Source organism: Teleopsis dalmanni, chromosome 2, assembly GCF_002237135.1.
Source record: "Teleopsis dalmanni isolate 2A chromosome 2, ASM223713v2, whole genome shotgun sequence".
Taxonomy (NCBI): Eukaryota; Metazoa; Arthropoda; class Insecta; order Diptera; family Diopsidae; genus Teleopsis; species Teleopsis dalmanni.
Window position 1 is genome coordinate 144,706,749 of NC_051847.1, and position 20,062 is coordinate 144,726,810.

General features: G+C 28.7%; 4 protein-coding genes across 6 annotated transcripts in view; 2 read left to right on the forward strand and 2 right to left on the reverse strand.

Moving 5' to 3' along the window:
- The window catches only part of LOC119677788 (chitin synthase chs-2), a 45,933-nt gene extending 38,725 nt beyond the window's left edge, over positions 1-7,208 (forward strand). For 2 of the 3 annotated variants that reach the window (XM_038089306.1, XM_038089308.1), the window contains 5 exons: positions 3,324-3,524; positions 4,342-4,552; positions 5,818-5,969; positions 6,030-6,131; positions 6,367-6,519. In XM_038089306.1, the coding sequence (XP_037945234.1) occupies positions 3,324-3,524; positions 4,342-4,552; positions 5,818-5,969; positions 6,030-6,131; positions 6,367-6,519 (819 nt within the window). Of the gene's footprint in view, positions 1-3,323; positions 3,525-4,341; positions 4,553-5,817; positions 5,970-6,029; positions 6,132-6,366 lie in introns of all 3 variants that reach the window. The other variant, XM_038089307.1, reaches the window with a different exon arrangement.
- Positions 7,209-9,461: 2,253 nt separating this feature from the next.
- LOC119680851 lies at positions 9,462-10,522 on the reverse strand. Its single transcript, XM_038093851.1, has 2 exons — positions 10,412-10,522; positions 9,462-10,315 (listed from the first exon to the last, which is right to left on the reverse strand). Exons 1-2 carry the CDS (start codon positions 10,428-10,430, stop codon positions 9,546-9,548), a joined length of 789 nt encoding a protein of 262 aa, XP_037949779.1. The 5' UTR covers positions 10,431-10,522; the 3' UTR covers positions 9,462-9,545.
- Positions 10,523-14,821: 4,299 nt separating this feature from the next.
- LOC119684548 (protein downstream neighbor of son homolog) lies at positions 14,822-18,059 on the forward strand. Its single transcript, XM_038098607.1, has 4 exons — positions 14,822-14,976; positions 15,036-15,184; positions 15,252-16,081; positions 17,336-18,059. Exons 1-4 carry the CDS (start codon positions 14,923-14,925, stop codon positions 18,013-18,015), a joined length of 1,713 nt encoding a protein of 570 aa, XP_037954535.1. The 5' UTR covers positions 14,822-14,922; the 3' UTR covers positions 18,016-18,059.
- Positions 18,060-18,371: 312 nt separating this feature from the next.
- LOC119681798 (DNA-directed RNA polymerases I, II, and III subunit RPABC2-like) lies at positions 18,372-19,051 on the reverse strand. The gene is made up of 2 exons (XM_038095086.1): positions 18,934-19,051; positions 18,372-18,851 (listed from the first exon to the last, which is right to left on the reverse strand). The coding sequence occupies exons 1-2, from the start codon at positions 18,957-18,959 to the stop codon at positions 18,485-18,487; spliced, it is 393 nt and encodes a 130-aa protein (XP_037951014.1). The 5' UTR covers positions 18,960-19,051; the 3' UTR covers positions 18,372-18,484.
- Positions 19,052-20,062: the final 1,011 nt, after the last annotated feature.

Here is a 20,062-nt window from a genome sequence, read left to right on the forward strand (position 1 = left end):
AAGAAAAAATTTGTTTATTTTCTCTGTCACTGTCTGACACTCTCCACAAGTTATCGATTCACTAAAAGTTCTCACTTCCTTCCTTAAATGTGTAAGAGAACTGTCAAAGTTGTCAGAGAAGGAAAATTTGTTCATATGCTCTGTTCCTGCCTGACATTCTCCAGAAGTTATCGATTTACTAAAAGTTCTCACTTCCTTAAATGTGTAAATGTGCACCAGTTCTAATAAAAGTCTCCTTACCCTTAGCTATCGATTTACTAAAAGTTCTCATTTCCTTAAATGTGAAAATGTGTACCGGATTTAATAAATGTCTATCAACCCAAGTTTTATACAGTCCGTGCCATTACTATTTTCTGTGCCATTACTATTGCCCATTTCTTAAGCTCTATGTGAATTCGATTCCATTAGACAGACGTGTTGCCACTGATAGCTTTCATTAGTTAAAGTAAAGATTTTATGTTGATGTCTAATAGGTCGATATTTTATTTCTCTTTGTATTGGATAATGTTTAAATATGCTCTCTTATTCTGTGTAAAAACCAAAAACCTTTATTCAAAAGGATTTAAGTAAATCCGTTTAGGGTTCTTAATAATAATTTTGGTGATGGATGTGTACATATTTTCTAGCAGATGTGATAGTAACTACTGCGGCGCTCATTAAATTCAGATGTAAATCAAAAAAATTATTACGTCTTAGGGTTATTTTTATACAATAGATGGTTTAACGATTGTATAAAAATCCCTAGAGACTATTTAATTATATGTATATTAAAATTTAAAGTTTTTAGTTAACGGGTCTTCCATTGCATACACAAATAGGAAATAATTATGGTTAAAAAAATGGTTTAAAGTAATTTTTATTTTTGAAACTGGTATATGTCATTTAAGAATAAATGTTTGTTTAGTTGTAAATACAGGGAAAAAAATTATTTTTAAAAGAGGAAAAAAATCACAACGAATGCTGAATTCTCATACAAATACATTACAAACATTTTTACAAAACATCATTATATTTCTTTGGTGAACTGTGAATCATAAATACTAAATGAATTTCATTTCACATATAGTCAAAATGCTTATATCGTGCCTATGGAAAGCATAAAGCATTAAGGACATTTAATAATTTTTTTAAAGGGTTCAAATCTTGGTAATATTATATATAAATAATGATAGATAAGATTTTTATGAAACACAATGTGACACCTTATTTACAACAGCAGAACTGTTAATTATATACATATGTACAATATTAAAAAGTATATTTATGTATAATTGCACTGAAGAATGAAAATATTATTAATTTATTAGTTCACACAGCTTTTTATAATTGTGCTCGCTTTGTAGAATTATTTTAAATTATAGTTTTAGTTAAGCTGTAAGGGTATTCAGGCCAAAGTCGATAAATCGGTAATTGGAAGACTTTAACGTATTATTAGTATTTGTAAAATTATTGTGTTACCGCTTAGACGAATACCGATCTAAATATCCCTAGTAGACTTTCAACTTATTGAACTCGTAAAAAACATTCTTGTTCCGAAAACTCGGTATATCCATACTTATTAACTATTTTCGGAAAAATATTCGAATTATTGAACTCAGAAAAAATATTCTTATTCTAAAAACTCGATATATCAATATATTTTTGGATATATCAATGCGTATTAACTATTTTCGGAAAAAATATTCAAATTATTAAAGTCAGAAAAAAATATTCTTATTCCGAAAACTCGGTATATCAATACTTATTAACTATTTTCGGAAAAATATTCCAATTATTGAACTCAGAAAAAATATTCTTATTCCAATATCTCGGTATATCAATATATTTTTGGAAAAAATATTCATATTAACATTCTTATTTCGAAAACTAGATATCAATGCGTATTAACTATTTTCGGAAAAAATATTCAAATTATTAAAGTCAGAAAAAATATTCTTATTCCGAAAACTCGGTATATCAAAACTTATTAACTATTGTCGGTATACAAATGTGCAATATTGACATATTTTGGAAAATAATATTTTATCTCGATTTTTTTTTAATTTGATAGTAGTATTGTTATTATTTTGATTCCAGGGAGACCTAAAGCGCTGTTTAATACTCCAAAGATTGTATCGATATTTTTAAATAGGAAATTTTTTCTATTAAATTTAATATGTACTGTGACAAGATTTCACAATACTAAACACTTATTTCAATTTTAAAAGCTACTATATATTAATTCAATTTAAATTATACATATTTTTAAAAGTAATAAATGTTATATATAATAATTATTCCGAATAGATGAATAGAATTCTCACAATAGTAAAGTAAGCCACCAATAGTATGTTATATAGCTATATTCTTCACGCTTCTGCAAATACGATTCTATTGCGACTTGAGTTTAATTTATTATTTATTTTTTACTATAATATATATATATAATATAATAGATCTGCTCGTAAATCGACTAAGAAGAAGAAGAAGTTGGAAAACGTAAATAAATCAAATTCATTTGAAAATTGCAATATTTTTGATTTTATTATACAAGTATGAATAATAAAAAATAATAATATCAAATAACTCACTTAGTTATTCTGAACTCCTATATGAGACTGTAATAATGTCTTATAATATTTCAGGTGCTAACTGAACACAAGCACCCAATTTTTCTAGTAGTTGTATAAAAAGGTTGTTGATAATTTTTCAAAACTTATTCTTTTATTTTATTAATTTTGTTAACAGATATTAAAAACTACAAATATCGATTTATAAAATAAATAGTTCCAAAAACATCTGAAATACTGCAACGTTCTCAAATCAAACTAAGCAATTTATATATATACATATATCTATTGCTATAAATACTATTAAAAGATTACTTTTAATTAGGTATTTATACATATTCACTTAACTACATGCTAATTCTCTATAACTTCTCTATCTTACTCCAAAACAAAGCAAGCACAATAATGTAAGACATTTCAAATTTCTCCAGTTGATACCAGAACCCACTTTCACAAACAGCATTGAGCCTATCTATGCGTTTCACAAGTACATTAAAATCAGTTTTCATATATAAACTGAGCATTATAAGTCAATCCTAAAAATACATTAACTCAGTGTTAACACTTTATAAACTATACAAAAGAAGTTTTCATACGTCACATGCCCACACATAGCACATAAGTTGTTTCTTCTTACTATCAACCAGGAACTGGGTAAAACCGTGTTCATATTATTTAATACAATAATGTAACTAACTTAACATGATATATCATTATAAATTATGAAAACATATATTAATAACTACATTTACCTTTTCCTGGCAACATTTTTAGGTTCACATCTCTAAAGAATATCTGCAATTGGAACCGATTGGTCTAGTGTTTGTGTTTTTCTTTGCATTAATTTTGATAATACAGTTCGTAGCCATGATGTTCCATCGTTTCGGCACCATATCACACATATTAGCTTCAACCGAGTTAAATTTATGCAAAAAGAAATCTGAAGATTTATCACAGGACGCACTGATAGATAAGGTGAGTATATAAATAATTAATATTTAATTTCATATAGAATAGAAAATGAGGAAAAAGTCCAGTAATGCATATCTTTTAATCGCTTCAAAATCTAAAAAAAAAAACATTAAAAATTAAAAGAAATTAATATATAAAAAGAAATTAAAAAAATGAATAAAAAAATATTAAATTTAATGAATAAATAAAATAATAAAATATTTTAAATCTAATATAAATAATATGAATATTTAATAATATGAATCAGTGAATGAATCAAAAAAGTTCTTGGTTTAAAATTTATAAAATATACATTTTCAAGTTGTATTGCATCTATATATATCTATAATATAATTTGATATTCACTATATTTAATATATAATTTTAAAACAAATAAATGAAAACTCTTTCTAATTATAAAAAATAAGTTTATAGTTAAAATTTAATTTTTTTCTCTCCAAGGATTTTATAATATAACATGAATATATATTTATTGTTCTTTTCATACCTTTTATATATAATCTGTATTTATGAGAGATATTGAATAAAATCTTTATTTTTTATCTTTATTTATTTTTCCAAAAATACATTTTTTTATCTATGCATAAAAATAAAGAATTACAATACTTTCGAGAGTGTTACTATAATTATCTTATCACCACTTTATCAGATGAAGCTCTTTAGTGTTATCATATTAGCTCTTTATTATTGTGTTGTTAAAAAAAATTGATATTAAATATTTATATAAAATAAATTTATATAAAATATTTATATTATTTATTTAATATGTATTATTAATATGAGTAACATATACTATATATTTTATTATTTGTATAAATAGCATGCGGTGGAAATAGTTAAAAACTTACAACGACTGCAAGGTATAGATGGTGACTATGACAACGATTCCGGTAGCGGACCTGATCGTATAGCACGTCGTCGGACAATACAAAACTTAGAAAAAGCAAGACAACCGCGTAGACAAATTGGAACACTAGATGTGGCGTTTAAAAAGAGATTCCTCAAGTTGACAGCAGATGAAAATAATCCAGGTAAAAAAAATAAATAAAATTCATGAGGAATTACTTGAAATACAGAATATTTATTTATTTATAATTGAAACCCTTTTTCGTAGGATAAGTCAACTCACTTTTTAGAAATCTAAATTTATTCTATATTTAGTTACTTATGGCTAGTGAGTCAATTAGTATGATAATGAATTCATGGCACCACACTTTTAATGAAATTTAATCAATTTGTAAATAGAAAGTTGTAAATAAAATAGAATATAAAGTTTTAATATAAAGTTACCTAATAAAGATTTAACGATAGATTTGTTGATAATACAAGTTACAATATTTTTCTAATATTTAGACTTACAGATTTGAATAAATCTATTTTGGTGATTTTTATAATATTATTATAATAATATTGAATACTTTCTGTTTATACAAATGAGCATTATCTTCTAAGATATATTAATAGATCTGTTACACCATATCAAAGAATAATCAAGTAATCAGCAATGAAATGTATTCATTTTCTAAAAATATTTTCGATGAATGTAATGACTACTGTTAATTATAAATAAAGGCAAAATAGTTTATTTTCCTTACATGCTAGAACCAAGAAAAACTGGAAAAACTAGAACTAAAAAACTGAAAAAAAAATTTTTGATTTAGTTTCTCATAAAAACATATTTAATTTAAGTCTTTTTCTACTCTGCTTAATCAAACGCGAGTTAGTACTTTTGCTCTATAGTGTCTGTGATCATTTAGACACCCCACCGTAATAAGAACTCCTTTGAATTCTGATAATAAGTTATTCAGACGATTCTATAGAAATATACTTTAATATTTATATATGTAGTATATATATATTTTATATAAAGTATATAACTATTTAATATACATGATGGGAAGGATGAACATATGCATGCAAATCGCAAAAATCTAAAAATTTCGTTAAGAAGTACACTAGTTTTATAATGACATTAGTAGGTTACTAGTTATGTAAACGTACCAGTAAATTGATTATTCCCTTTAATAACTTTTGCAACAGCTGCAAGGAAGATAAAAAAGTTCTTCATATCTATTTTGTCATTGTCCAACATAGCGTAGGTAACACAGAATTACCTACAATTCTATAGAGTCTATAAAGATATAGAGATCTATAAAGATCATAGCCATGTCTATATTTTATTAAATATTCATAGTAGTTTTACAGCCTTTAATAGTTATATAATAAAATGAGCCACTAGTCCAAAATAGATCCCAAGTATTACCATTATAACTAACCTTACTCTATTTATTTACAGCTACACCAATTTTAACCAGACGTATGACTATGCGAGCAGAAACAATACGTGCTTTAGAAGTACGTAAGAATTCTGTTATGGCCGAACGTCGAAAATCTGCAATGCAGACTCTAGGTGCAAAGAATGAGTATGGAATAACAACAACTACAGTGGTAAGCTGTGTATTATAAATATTATTATAATATATATATAAATAAAATGTGTTTTTATAGATTAATAACAATGGCGGCATACCAAATCAACGCAGTGGACGTACATCTACAGCTGGTATAAGCATCAAAGATGTATTCAATGTAAATGGTGGACATGGAGAGGTGTGTTTCTAAGTAGTAGTAGTACCACTAATTTATTATATATCACAAATATTTTTTCAAAATTCATTTGTAATAACACAATAAAACCGAAATAATTTTAACCTTCCCCACTATCATTTTATACTAATATTAGTTAATGTACGTATAGATCATTTTAGTTCCAACTTTTTCATTAATTTTGTAATATATAGTTCTTTATATTCAAATTTAATGTAAATTGTTATATTATTTTTAGCAAATCTATGGTTCCAACGGTGGAGGCACAATAAATCAAGGCTACGAACATGTACTCGACGATGATGATGGAAATTCTTTGAGGTTAACGACGCGAAATACAAATCCACAAGTTTCATGGGGCAACAATACGACTAATACTGGACGTCTGTAATATAACTCAAATGAAATTAACTATTTTGTTTATTGTTAGATATTTAAAATTACATTTTTTTTTTTGTTTGTTTTTTATTTGATATTATTTTATATAATATAATTTATAATATATTAGTTCTTTAGTTTAATGTCACAAAACTATAACTTGAAACTATTCAACTGCCTATGTAAAACTGATGTACTCGTAACTTTTATACTCAAAACTGCCTTTAATTTCACAACTAAAAATATAAACAATATTTTACTTTTTTTTAAATTAAATTAATTAAATTAAATTAGAAAACAAAAAACCAATTGTAAATACATATGATAATAATAATTTTATCAAACAACGAAGATTTTTGCTAATCACACTGCCTGCTGATATTTAAGACTTGTGAAATTGGACGCATACTATATCGTATGTTGGAGGGGAAAGTTGTTGAAGATTCCCAAAATCCTTGTTTAATAAAGTAAAATAATGTTGCAATTTTAGTTTTAGAATTTGTTTTTAATATTTAAAAATTGTTGTAACTGAAAAATTGTTTAATTCGCAACTAATTCAGTCAATTTACAGCAATACCAGTAAATGATATATAAAAAATACTCATTTGTCAATTTGTAATATTATTAAATATTTGTATTGTATGTATATGTAAATTAGTTTATATTGAATAATTTTTTTTAATGTAAAATTGTTTTATATAAATATTCAGTAAGAAAAATCAATTAGTTTTAATTAAAGTATTGGAAATAATTACATTGGCATTTTAAAATTTGCTACTGTCCTTGTAAAGTAATTTGGAGAGGATTTAAATGAAATATTTGATTGACTATGTGGATACTACATGAGTTATAATCGTAAACTATGTAATAGTTCGCTAGCGACCTAGACCTACTGTATAATTTTTAAATATTATTGTCTATTTCTATCGGAAAATCCACCACTGCTAAGTATACTTTGAATAGATCTTTTAGAATTTATTCACTTTTAATAAATTCAGGTACTCAACGATAAGGGTTTTTTAACACGTCAAATGTTGATATTCATTACATTAAGACTTAAATTTAGAGCTAAGTTTATTAGCTATTAGCAGCTAAAAGTTAAAAGTTTTATCCTCACTGCCTGAGTTTATTGTTTCAATTTGAACGACGAAACAGCTAAATTCGACAAAATATTTATCAAGTCAAGTCAAATTGTTTATTTCTTTTACGACAAAGGATGATAATCCTCACGTCAAACATGGTCAGCGGTAAGAGTATTCTCGAGGTAAGGAATAACTGTTGAATAAAATCCCACTCCACCATCCGACACTGCTTGAAATGTAAATGGTAGTGAGTGAATTTTCACTTACGTCACCCAACCGGAGATGTGTAGGTTCATTGCCTGCTGTTCTGACTAATTAAGGTTGACAGTGTCGAGGTGGTTGTGGTTAAAATCCGAATTTATGCGGGAAAAATGGTGGTATTTACTTACTTTCATTCAGCTTGACTTAACGCTTTTATACCGGATACTGTGACCCAAAAATCATGGGACGTTTGATGGGCCCCACTCTTTACCAAGGGGAAAGTTATACGAAATACATAATTCAATTGCAACCGGCAGAATTTTTTGGAATTCCAATGGGTCATCTATCGGCGCATTATCTTAATACGTGTCTTTAGAATACCGTAGTGTTGAGTCAATAAAGCAGGTAATCACGTAAAAAAGTCTAGACATGTCAGACATTCAGGCAGTCATTAAAGCTCTCGACTAAAATCCTGCAAGGATTTTAGAGACAGTAAATGTCCGACAAAATCTGACAGCTAGGAATCAAGTGGTATTACACTAAATACCCAGTGTATATAACATTTAAAAAAAAATTAAAATTTCTCTGATATAATTTATTAAGAGTCCTGAAGTTTGCTAAAAATGGGTATATAAGTATAGTGACTGTACATTTGTGCCACCGTTTTAGTGACATGTTTATCGAGGGTTTTTTGGTCATCATAATTTTCTCATCTGAGAGACATGACATCCGCAAGACATTTTTTTTTCACTTCTTACGGCGTTTTCTCTGCATAATAAAAGTTAAAATTTAAAAACTTACAAATTTTTTTATCCATTTTTGGATGTTTTACAGTTAAAGAAAATACATTTTTGTTTCTAAGAAAGTCTATGTAGAATATTCCTATATTTTTCTACAATATTAAAATGTTAATTGAAGAAGAAAATTTATAAGGATTAAAATTTTTAATCCTAATAGAAATGTTATATATTCCTAGACCTAAAAATTACTTTCTTCCAGGATATAAGCTTCTGCTCCTATAAATATGCAATTTAAATTTGCTTACATTTAAATTTTAAATTGAATTATATTTAATTATACTTTATAAATTTGTATTAGTTTTATTATTAAACGCCAAAAGTACGTTTATTTGTGGAAAAATTATCAGATCCCGAGTCTCTACTATATATTGCATATATTTCTTGAACAATTTTAAACGTTGAGAATATTTTTATAGAGGTATATGTTTGAAGTAGATGAGTATTGACTGCATACATGCGTTAAGTGAAGGTGGTTTAATTTGTAATTAATTCTTTGACATTTTTATATTTTCCTAGTTTTGACAACTCTTATTTAAAGAACTTATATGAGCACTGCAACGAGTCTAGAGAAATGGGAAACATATAAAACATATGTTATGTGATTATATTATTTATTTATTTTTAACAGATTTTAGTTTGGATCATTAAATGCACTAACATTTCACAACAATGGATCCATTAGACTTAGAACATTTTCATTTGACAACATTATCAGTTTATTTCAGATGCTTTAGTTGATATAGAGTTAGATATATATATTTCTTTCTTATATACTATAAAAACGCATAAATCACTACATTAAGTTGTGGTAACAATTACAGAATTTAAATTTAAATGTGCTATCATTTTATATTTATCTTTTCGTGATTTTGTTTTTTTTTTGTTATTTTTTGTTATTTTTAATTTATTTATTTGTTTCTCAAGTAAGTACAAGTACGATTGGCTGCTGCAATAATTTAGAGTTGAATATGATCGCCTTTTTTGGCTGCAATTGGCAATTTCTCACCTTGTAAGAAAGGATTATTTCCATCAGATTTACCAAAATTATAAAACTTCTTAACCACTGCATTAGTATTATCAATGCCATTATCATTCTGGAATTGATGCATTAAAAATTTTTCCATTGTAGAAGTCATTTCATTGTTATTGGCACTCCTATCCTGACCAGCACAATCAAACATATGTTCATTATCACAGGTACATTCCTGTGCTGCTTGAAATTCACGACTAAAAATAGCAGTATTTTCAAAATCTGATATGCAACCTTGGCTCTCCTCATAACCAAATGGGCATGGATTTGGTGGATTACAGTAAGCAGGTAAACTAGCATCGGTCTTAACAATAGTATTGTAACGATTAGGTACCTCACCCATTCCGCCAGATACATATTGATGACCCCAAAGTGAGTTATGTGGTAAATATTCTTGATCACGTATTGATGGATGTGAGGCACCACCAAACATGCTACGATACTCGTAATCCTCGGATGGGTGATTCTTAGAAGAACGTGAAACTAAATCAACTGCTTTTGGTAAATCTGCGTCCATATCGAAATAATTATTGTTAAGCGGATCCATATCCTTATCCATACGACTCAATATTTCCGAAAGTAAAACATCCGCAAATATATTTTCCTTTGATATGGGAGTATAGGCGTGCACATAACAATTCGCTGAAGCCAATAAAATAGCAAGTACCATGTACTTTTTAGCCATTGCTGCTGCTCCTAAAAGTAATTTTATTTTAATGAAAAGTTTTCAACAGTTATTCTCAACTTTTCTTTCCATTTTTTTGGAAATTATATAAAAGCAGTTCTACTAACCAAATTTTTGCAGTAGCATATTGCTGTACTCTTTCCGAGTGATTAATTTTTCACTTATTGATTTTTTCTATATTTGCTGCTGTTACTGTGAGTGCATGTATAGATACTCCACTACTCAAAATGATTGCGTGTATGATAATCATCGCACCAGTTGAGTCCATCGGAATTTCATTCAAAAAATTTTCCAGATATGAACATTGCGCAGAATCGGATTTGTTGTCAAAATGTACGTTCTTTATTAGGTGAAACAGTAGTTTTTTTAAATTTTTTTAACTGGTAATATTAACACACATTTTTCACACTATTAAGAAATAATATTGCGTTAAACGGTTCTTATTTAGTTAGTTGTGGTGGAAGGAAGAACGAGTCCTCCTCAATTAGCTAAAAAAGTCGTTTTGAATCCTCAAAACCTCGTAAAAGTGGGTAGAAGAGAGAAGGTCAAACTAGAACCAACCAGAGGCATTTATAAAAGCAAGAATCTGGTCAATGCTACTGCTTGAGATATCGCCGAGTGTGTTGAAGAAAGGGGTTCCCAGAAACTTAAGCCTAGTTCTGGCCAAATCTGGACATAAACATATCAGATGTTCTGGTGTCCTTTCTTCCAGAGCTGGTAGACACGCATTACAGAGATACCACAGGGCAGCCCATCTAGCTCCATGCCGACCTATGGTCCAGTTCTAGTTTTTGTAGAATTTATACCCGGAAAATATTTTTATTTAACTTCACAGTTCTCCACGTGCTGTTGTCACGTGGAGTTATTAAAATGAGAGATATTTCTATAAACTATTTAAGGGATATTAATACAAAATTTTTTTATTTCTCTATGCCCTCTTTATCTAAATCTATATATGACCACAATTTACAAGTCCTGTTTCTATTTTCTTCGATCTTATTGTGTCGTCACGATTATATCTTTGTTGTGCTAAGGAAAACTTAAGGGGTTCTACATGACATACATATATTTTCCCTCTTGTTTTCCAACAGTAGTAAAATTTTGTTTTTAACTGTTTAGTTTCCAAATCTCATAGTATGTGTTCCCATAAGTTCTAGTGATAATTAGTACCAAATCAATTTTCATACATATTTCAGTTCCAGAAACTCGAAAATTCATTTTCCTGCAAGTTCTACCAGATGGAGCTGTAAACTTAATCATCGTACAGATTTTGCACGTGAGAAACTAAAAGATGCGAACAATTTAATCTTTTGAGTTATTCATCCAGTCCTGAATAATCAATTAACCCCTCAAATTTTTTAAGAGGTTGTTGACAAATCAGTCTCTGCCGAATTCTGCTTTTTATTTTGATACGTTTGTTAAATAATAAGGGAACTCATCCAAGTATCAAATTTATAATTTTATGCCTTTACGTACACGGTTATATGAACGCACTTAATGAAATATTTGTGTAAATTTATCAATCTGTTGTATGATAACACTATTTATATCAGCTTTTGCTTGTGTTGGAATACAAGTGTGTATTGACAACAAATAAATTTATACGATATAAATTTATTCGGCAAAATTTTCCTGTAAATTTATCAAGTTGTGTAACCTATTTTTTATATAAAATATGACACTTCATTTACCAAGTAAATATATTTATACATTTGTAAGGTTTATAAGGCATTTAACAGTTTAGATAAGTACCCCTAGTATGTTAAGGCATTGAATCTTTTCTGTCGCAAAGCCGATTGATTTAGGAAAGTCTCGAAAATCAATTTTTAAAATTATTTGAAAATTATTTTTCGATATATTTTAACAGTTTTACTTTCTATATATTTTTAATTTTTGCAATTGATTATGGGAACATAAATTAATAACCATTAAGTCGGACATACGTCTATTGTTGGATAAATGTACTACCATAGATCCAGCGAAGAAGTTTATCTTGACATTAAACAATTTTTTAAACTACTATTAAATTTTTTTCCACAAATTGTCTATCTTCCCTGTTTATATTTTATACCAACCAACAAATTATTGATTGTTGTAGTTTTTAAATAATAAATATTCATAATAATAATAATAACAATTAAATAATAAGTACTCAGGGTCAGAAATTATGTAAAAATACACTTCTAATCTTTAGATTGATTTACATTTAAAAAGAAGTAGATGTTGTACTCGCTTTCCATTTGACTACTGACTCATTATTTATAGAGTTTTTCGAGTCTTAGTTTTTAAATAAGTTGAATGGAAATAGACACAAAGCTATTAGAAAAAAAATTACATGTATATCAGTGACGATTGCTCTAAGGTGCGGAGGTGTGCGGTGAACACCCTAACATAATGTCAAAGAACATAGGTATATAAATTTATTAGGTATCTTCACATCAAGAATTATTATTAATTATTACATTTCCATATACATATATATTTTTTAAAGTTTTAGCAAAAACAATTAAATATAATTGTCTATGAAAACTCAATCAATTTGCTTCTGTTAGCTGCTATCATAGAGTATATATACTCTTTGCTGCTATACTTGTTAGGTGTGCTCATATATTTGCAGCTCAAATCACAGAACATTTCTATTTTATTTCGTCTCTCCCCTTTGTGTGCAAAGAAGTTGGCAGCACATTCATACGTTGCATATGAACAAAATAATGTGCGTGTGCTCCCGTTCGTAATATCAGAGATAGAGATTTATATAGTGAGAATTGTATGAGAGTAATTTTCTGTTCTATTCGAATATCAACTGCATGCATACGAATCCAACATTATGATTTGCCAAAGTAGTTGCATGAGCTGCTGAAGTTTGCAGCTCATCTCACCATACATTTCTATCACATTTCGTCTCTCCCCTTTTAACAGCAGCACCCACGAATTTCTGTTCTTATGGTGCGGGGTACTTGTGCGCACATTGCAAGTGGTTTCGATTTTGTTTGATCACTGCACAAACATGTATGTTTCTAAGTACAAACTCTTTTGTTTGAAAAAATTTGGTTTGATGTTACGAGAATTATGTGAAAAGTTTTGTTTCTTCCATATTGATATAATATTAAACTTGTATATAAATTATTAATTTAATTTGTTTAATATATTATTTTGTTAATGAATTGTTAATATAATATTGCGAATATATTGTTGCCTAATATAATATGGTTATTATTAATAAAACATCTCATATATTTTAATTTAAGTGGTACATGTAAAAAAAACATTAAAGAAGAGCCGCACACCCTTCCAAATAGGGCACGCGTCGTCACTGATGTATATCGATATGACCAAAAAAAACGAATATATAATATATGCATATATATATATATATATATATTCTTTTTTTTAAACAAATATATAATCGGTATAAGTATTAGTAAAACCTATAAAAGCCCTGTATTTTATGGAATGATTATTTTTCTTTAGATTTTTTTCTTTTAAAATATTTATATACTTTATTTTTTTTTTTTTGGTGTGAGACTCGAACCCACTAAAACCACCTCTTAGGAATGAATGAAGAAAATTTCCACAGCAATGTGGTAACTACATTCCAGTAATCAGGGGAGAGAGATGAGTGTGTAGATGTGTATATAGACTTAATACCTAGTGAATTAGGTTCATCTAAATCAGAAAGCAAGGGCATGAGTTAAGCAGAATGGGTGATATTGAAGGGGGTAGGGTTTATTACATATTGCGAGGTTTTCTTTTGATGTTTATGTTGAATCAATGGCTTTGAGTCTATAGATAATCTTGTATGAATAAAGTTTAGCCAAACTATTCATTGCACAACAGTCTTATAGTGGAATTCGCTGATTTATTACAGTCTCGGTTCAATAAGAAAACCTTTCTGACTTTAAAGAAGGTCTTTCTCGATAGGACAGTACTGATGAGACTACCACGAACGGTGCAGCTTAAGCCGAAATACAACAATATGGAGCTCAATCAATGGCTTTGAGTCTATAGATAATCTTGCATGAATGGAGTTCAGCCAAACCATTCATTGCACTAGTCTTATTGTGAAATTAATTGGTTAATTACCATCTCTTTTCAATAAGAAAACCTTTCTGACTTCAAAGATGGTCTTTCTCGATAGGACAGTACTGATGAGACTGACATGAACGGTACAGCTTAAGACGAATTTCAAAAATATGGAGCTGTTTCCGCTACCTAGAAGAAGGTCAGATTATTAATCAAAATTTTCATGAGGGATCAGTTATACCATATGTTACTGTCTAATAATAAGAACTCTGCAACGCAAATATTCAATTACAACTAATATAGAAATATTTATAACTTAATTAATTTTAACAAAAATTATAAAATTTTTTCTAATGTATTTCACAACACTAATTATAAACAAAACGATAAAACGTTGTCTTGTCTTATAATATCGTATATACGGCTGCTGTCACCGAGAAAACAACAAAAAAATCCATTGTATACAAAGATTTTAGCGCGTTTTGTGATTCAGCTTGTAGATTAAGTTTTTGTTTTTTTGTAATATTTAGAAATTAAATAAAGCATAGTTATATTTATAATAATTAATAATTAACGTACTTGTTTGTAATTGTAAATGTCCAATACTGACACCAAAAATATATCACAAAATTGGAAACGTCCAAATGAGGTTTACCGCAAAAATTTACTATTTTTTATATTTAATTTAATTTTATAATTAATTTTTAGTTAATTAAATTACAACGACTGAAGCAAAAAAAGAAACAATTAGCCGCACGATTTAAGCAAACCAATAACAACGAAAATGTAGTTCTTGAGGATAAAGCGAGCCTCTTGGAGGCAAAAATAGCACAGAAGCGCAAAAATCCGTTTGCAAAGTAATCACACCCGCAACACAATTTCCTCTTTAGTTACATAAAAAAAATAACTTAATTTACTCTACAGATCAGCAGAGAATGAAAGCAAAAAGGCGCGAAACGATCAGGTGTTGCTTGAGCAGGATGACACTTTGCTTGCATTTATAAACACAAACGCGACAACTACTGAGGCTTTTGTACGCGAAACTCCTGTCAAAGTGGCACCAGCAAAATTAGTTTTAAAGTCATTCGATTCAAATGCGTTTTCGCAATTCTTACATCAAGCTGATGAAGATGATGCAATTGAAGAACAAATATTTAGTAAGCATTTACCCATGGACTGGAGTTTGAAGACGCGTGTGCGTATCTTTTGTGAAAGTGATTTACCTACAACTACGCTAAAGACTTCACAAATGGCCAGTGGACTTACTAGTTTTGTGCGTTGCATTTACTCGCAAAATGAATACGGCATGTTGGATATATCACCTACAACACGTTTCAATCAAGCTGCTTACTATTGGCAACATCCGCACTTACCTTGGATGACACTATTCCCGCGTAATTCAAAAGATAACATTGGTATAACAATAGGTGAACGTGAACGTAAAGCACTGGCTGAAGATTGGGATTTTAGCTTCCACGGTTTATTTCATTTGCTGAGAGGATTACAATGTCCATATTTCTATGTTTGCGCAAATACTTTCACTGTGCTATTTAGAGCTGCGGGCACTGCTGGACGTACGGAAATGCATGCTCTAATGACACCGTCAACGCGTGGTATACGCAGTAATTTAAGACAAGAAGGTATAGAATTTACAATGCCGCTAAAAAATGATGGAGGTTTAAATCGATCAGCTGATGGCAACTATTCGGAAGAAAGCGGGAGTATTGTTACTGTGGAAAATCCTGACCAAGAAGGTGAAGTTCATAAGATTTCTTTTACATATATTTTTATGAATAAATATTGATATTACAATTTAGAACACTTTGTAATTGAATGATACGTTAATGCGGCAGCATAGCCTAGAAAAGTTTAAACGACTTCTATTTATTAAGTCAATATTCATTGACGGATGATATGCGATATTATATTTTTATGCTGCAATTTAAAATATACTTTTTGCGCATTGTTAATTAAAAATATATAAACAATGCTGGGAAAGAAAGGAACTGGTAGTGTTATTAACCAGGTCGCGTTAAATATTTTATAATCTTCTGTCAAATTGTATAAGCAATGTCCAAAGTAAAAGGAACACTGTACCTAAAAATTATCACAGAATAATGTCATGAACCAAGTTGGTTCGTGGCTTCAAACCCTTATTTAGAAGATTCTAAAAAACACCGACTGGAGTCAATTTTTTATTTTTTGACTATAGTGAATGATTTCAGCTCGTTTTGCATAGTGAAAGAATGGACACTTGCGTTGAATTATCAACAATAAGTCTCTCTATTATTTATATGTGCTCACTGCTGTTTGCTTAACTAATGAGTGATATTTCAGTTGGTTTGCATAATCGACATTTAGTCTCTCTATTATTTATTTGTGTCAACAACAACATGTAATAATGGGATAATGTTTAATATAAACCTCCCACCGAATTCCTCCACATCTTCCTTCCTCCCCCTTCATCACCGCTAACCTCTACCCACCCACTTCCCTACCCATGTAAACGTCTTGTGTTTCATTTCATGTTATCACTTCATGTTAACAACATGTAGTTGTCTCAGTATAAATCCTTACTTCTTTGCCACCAAATATAAATAGTTCCTATATAAACAATAATAAAATCATTACAATAAATTCATTTACTATAGTTAATATTTGAAACTTCATGTATTTTTATTTACAGGATTTTGATTATGGTTATTAATTTTATATAGTTTCTTACTTTTATTGTTTAAATGTATCGTACTTAAAGTATGGAGTTAAGATCTGATTGAGATTACAATATAGTACACGTTTAGTAGCCTTCTAAACCCATTTTTATTTTAAAAATAATTTGAATACTTTCCTAAATACATTAGTTCTAGATGTGTTTGAAAACATCTTATTCAAATGATAAAATAATCGGATATAAAATCTTTAATAGAAATAATAAATTATTAATCTAATTCTTTTATATTCTTAATATAATAATTTCTAAAAATCATTAATTTTATATACATTTTCAGGAGTCAATACAGGTGGTAACGATGAACAAGAAGAAGATGAATGGCTTGAAAGTTTGGGTGTGGATGAAAAAGAAATACGAAGAATACAAACCGCACACACACGTAAAATTAAAGCAAAGGAAATGGCAGAGGATTTCAGTGATAATTCTTTACTATTAATCGAAGGTGTTGAATGCCAAGGATTCTTTAGTTTCCTACTTAACGCTAAGAGTACTATTAGCAGTATTGGACGTTTAGCTGGCGTGCCACCAACGTTACTTGCACCAGTGGCATTTCCAAAAGCTACTATGCAGCATCTAACATTGCGTTCAAATAAAGTACGAATGGATGGAGTAGACTATAATAGTATCGAAGCTAAAGGAATTGTTTTGCCAACATTTTTGCCATATATTTTTCAATTATTATCAGAAACTAAAAATACCTTCAGTGCTGCACTAGCCAGCAGTAATAATACTTTAGCATTTAGTAAGGCGACACAAGCACTAACAGAGGATCCAAACTGTAGCAACACGAACACTACAGAAGGCACAGATGCACATCAAGTATTTCAACAGGGTAGTTTATGTGATTGCGGTTTAAATGAAGCGGTTATTGAATGCATGTGTCGAACTGGACAATATTCAGTTGCTTTGCTAGAGCGTGTATGTTATGATAAAGAATGCGGTTATGCTTGGAGCTAATATAAAAATTTGTACCGTTTAAGTTAATGTAACAAAAATTTTATTTATTATCCTGTACAAATATAAATCTGATGTATTTATTTATATATGAACTGAAGTTTTAATTGCAGAAGTATTTTTAATAGTTAACGTTTGCAAGTGAGAGAAAATTGCAATTGCAATTTATATTCTACTGCCTCTACAAATTTTAAAACTCCAAAGAAAAATTGTTTTTCTAAGAAAAACTAAATATCCGTTCATAATGGTCTCTTTCTAGTTATAAATAATAATTAGCAATCACTTTGGGTCATAATTTGTGTCTAAGCGGGCTACCTGTCACTGCTTGTCAAGTACAAATAAAAAATTTCAAGTTATATCTAAAATTACTTAATGATTACATTTTATTATTGCTACATGTTTTTAATGTGTTATTAATTTCGTATATTAAAGGCAATTGTAGCAAAAATCTTACAACTAAGACGTTAAATATTTAATGATCAACAATAGTCAATTCATCTATGCTCCAATCTTCGTACGAATGATCAGGCAAATAACGTCTTATGATGATAGGAATTTTCTTCTGCTTAAGCTCTTTCATAGCAATTTGCAATGGATCCGTTTCACCTTCCAATTCTACCATAATCGGTGCACACATCGCAATTTGCAAGGCACGTGTCCCAAGTACACGCGCACGTTCGTACTTAGTCATGTACTTTGTGGTAATTCTTTTAGATTTTGGTACACCACCGCCAGCACTGCCTGGTGCAATAATCTCAATGTTATCTTCTTCTTCATCTTGGTTAATGTCATCGATGTTGTCCTCTTCATCGACATCATCAAATTCATCACCGCCAACTCTAAAAAATGTATATCACATAAATTTACGCCATTTTCAACTGATAACAACTTTTATATTATGCAAATATTAAATAAACTTACTCATCATTATCAAAATCGTCATCCATTGTTATTAATTGGTAACAAATTAAACACCGAGAAAATTTATGAAATTGTTTGCCTCAAAATGGTTTACGGAAAGAATGACAGATTCGCTAGTGTTCCCAAGCTGGTGTATTATTTGACAGTTGCTATTTTGGTGAAATACTACTAAATTGTGGAATTAAATAAGTGTAGGAAAATGTTGTGCAGAATGATATAAAAAACTAGCTACGTATGGATTTGCCTGTATGGATTTTATTTAAAAAATGACACAATATGCCATAAAAATTTATATTGAATTAATGTAAACGTAATGTTAAGAAATAAAATGTGTTATTATAGCCCGTTAAAGTCAGCAGTGATTTAATGCAATAAATAAAAGTAATATAATTGTTCAAAAAACCTGTTTAAGCTGGCTATTTTGCTTCAATATAATAACAAATCTATTTTTAATGACTCAAACATATTATAACTTTTTTAAAACAAATTTTATTTTCATTATTATTTCTTAAAAGAGTTTTAACTTAAAAGAATACAACCTTGTGTTTAAATGGTATTTAATCCGGTATTGCAATATATCTACAGAAACAATTGCATGACATTTATTGAACATGCTGTTGGCTATATCATTTAATTATGTTAATTTTAATATAAATATTTCTAAAGATATTTTTTTTTATAATGCTTTGATAAAAAATCAATTGTTTCAGAAATAAACAAATTATTTTATTACACATTAATATGGACTATATTAAAATATAACTTCTATTAGCAATAAACATTATTTATTATAATAATTTTTAATCGTGATACAAGTATTATACTTTGCTTCGACAGTGAAATTCCCTTAACTTTGTTAAAACGAAATTAAGGTAATTTGAAAAGTGTTCATACTGCTCCAAATTAAAAAAATCATATGGTTCTTGTTCTATAATAATGATCTTATAGTTATAATAATCTTGTTCTTGATTATTATAACTATAAAAGATGGCAGTAGTTTTGTAGTTTTATTAGTTTCAGTGGATTTTAGATATGTATATTATTATGTTTCACTCTATTTTAAATTAATAACAATTACAGTTTTATCTCCATATTCAAATTTAAAAATTTGCATTACTTTCAAAATATT

Coding starts and splice junctions, on each gene's coding strand:
- LOC119681798 (XM_038095086.1), bottom strand. CDS start 18,959: ATGGATGACGATTTTGATAATGATGA. Junction 18,852..18,933: donor GACGATTTTGATAATGATGA/GTAAGTTTATTT, acceptor TACATTTTTTAG/AGTTGGCGGTGATGAATTTG.
- LOC119684548 (XM_038098607.1), top strand. CDS start 14,923: ATGTCCAATACTGACACCAAAAATATATCACAAAATTGGAAACGTCCA. Junction 15,185..15,251: donor CGCAAAAATCCGTTTGCAAA/GTAATCACACCC, acceptor TTTACTCTACAG/ATCAGCAGAGAATGAAAGCA. Junction 16,082..17,335: donor GGAAAATCCTGACCAAGAAG/GTGAAGTTCATA, acceptor ATACATTTTCAG/GAGTCAATACAGGTGGTAAC.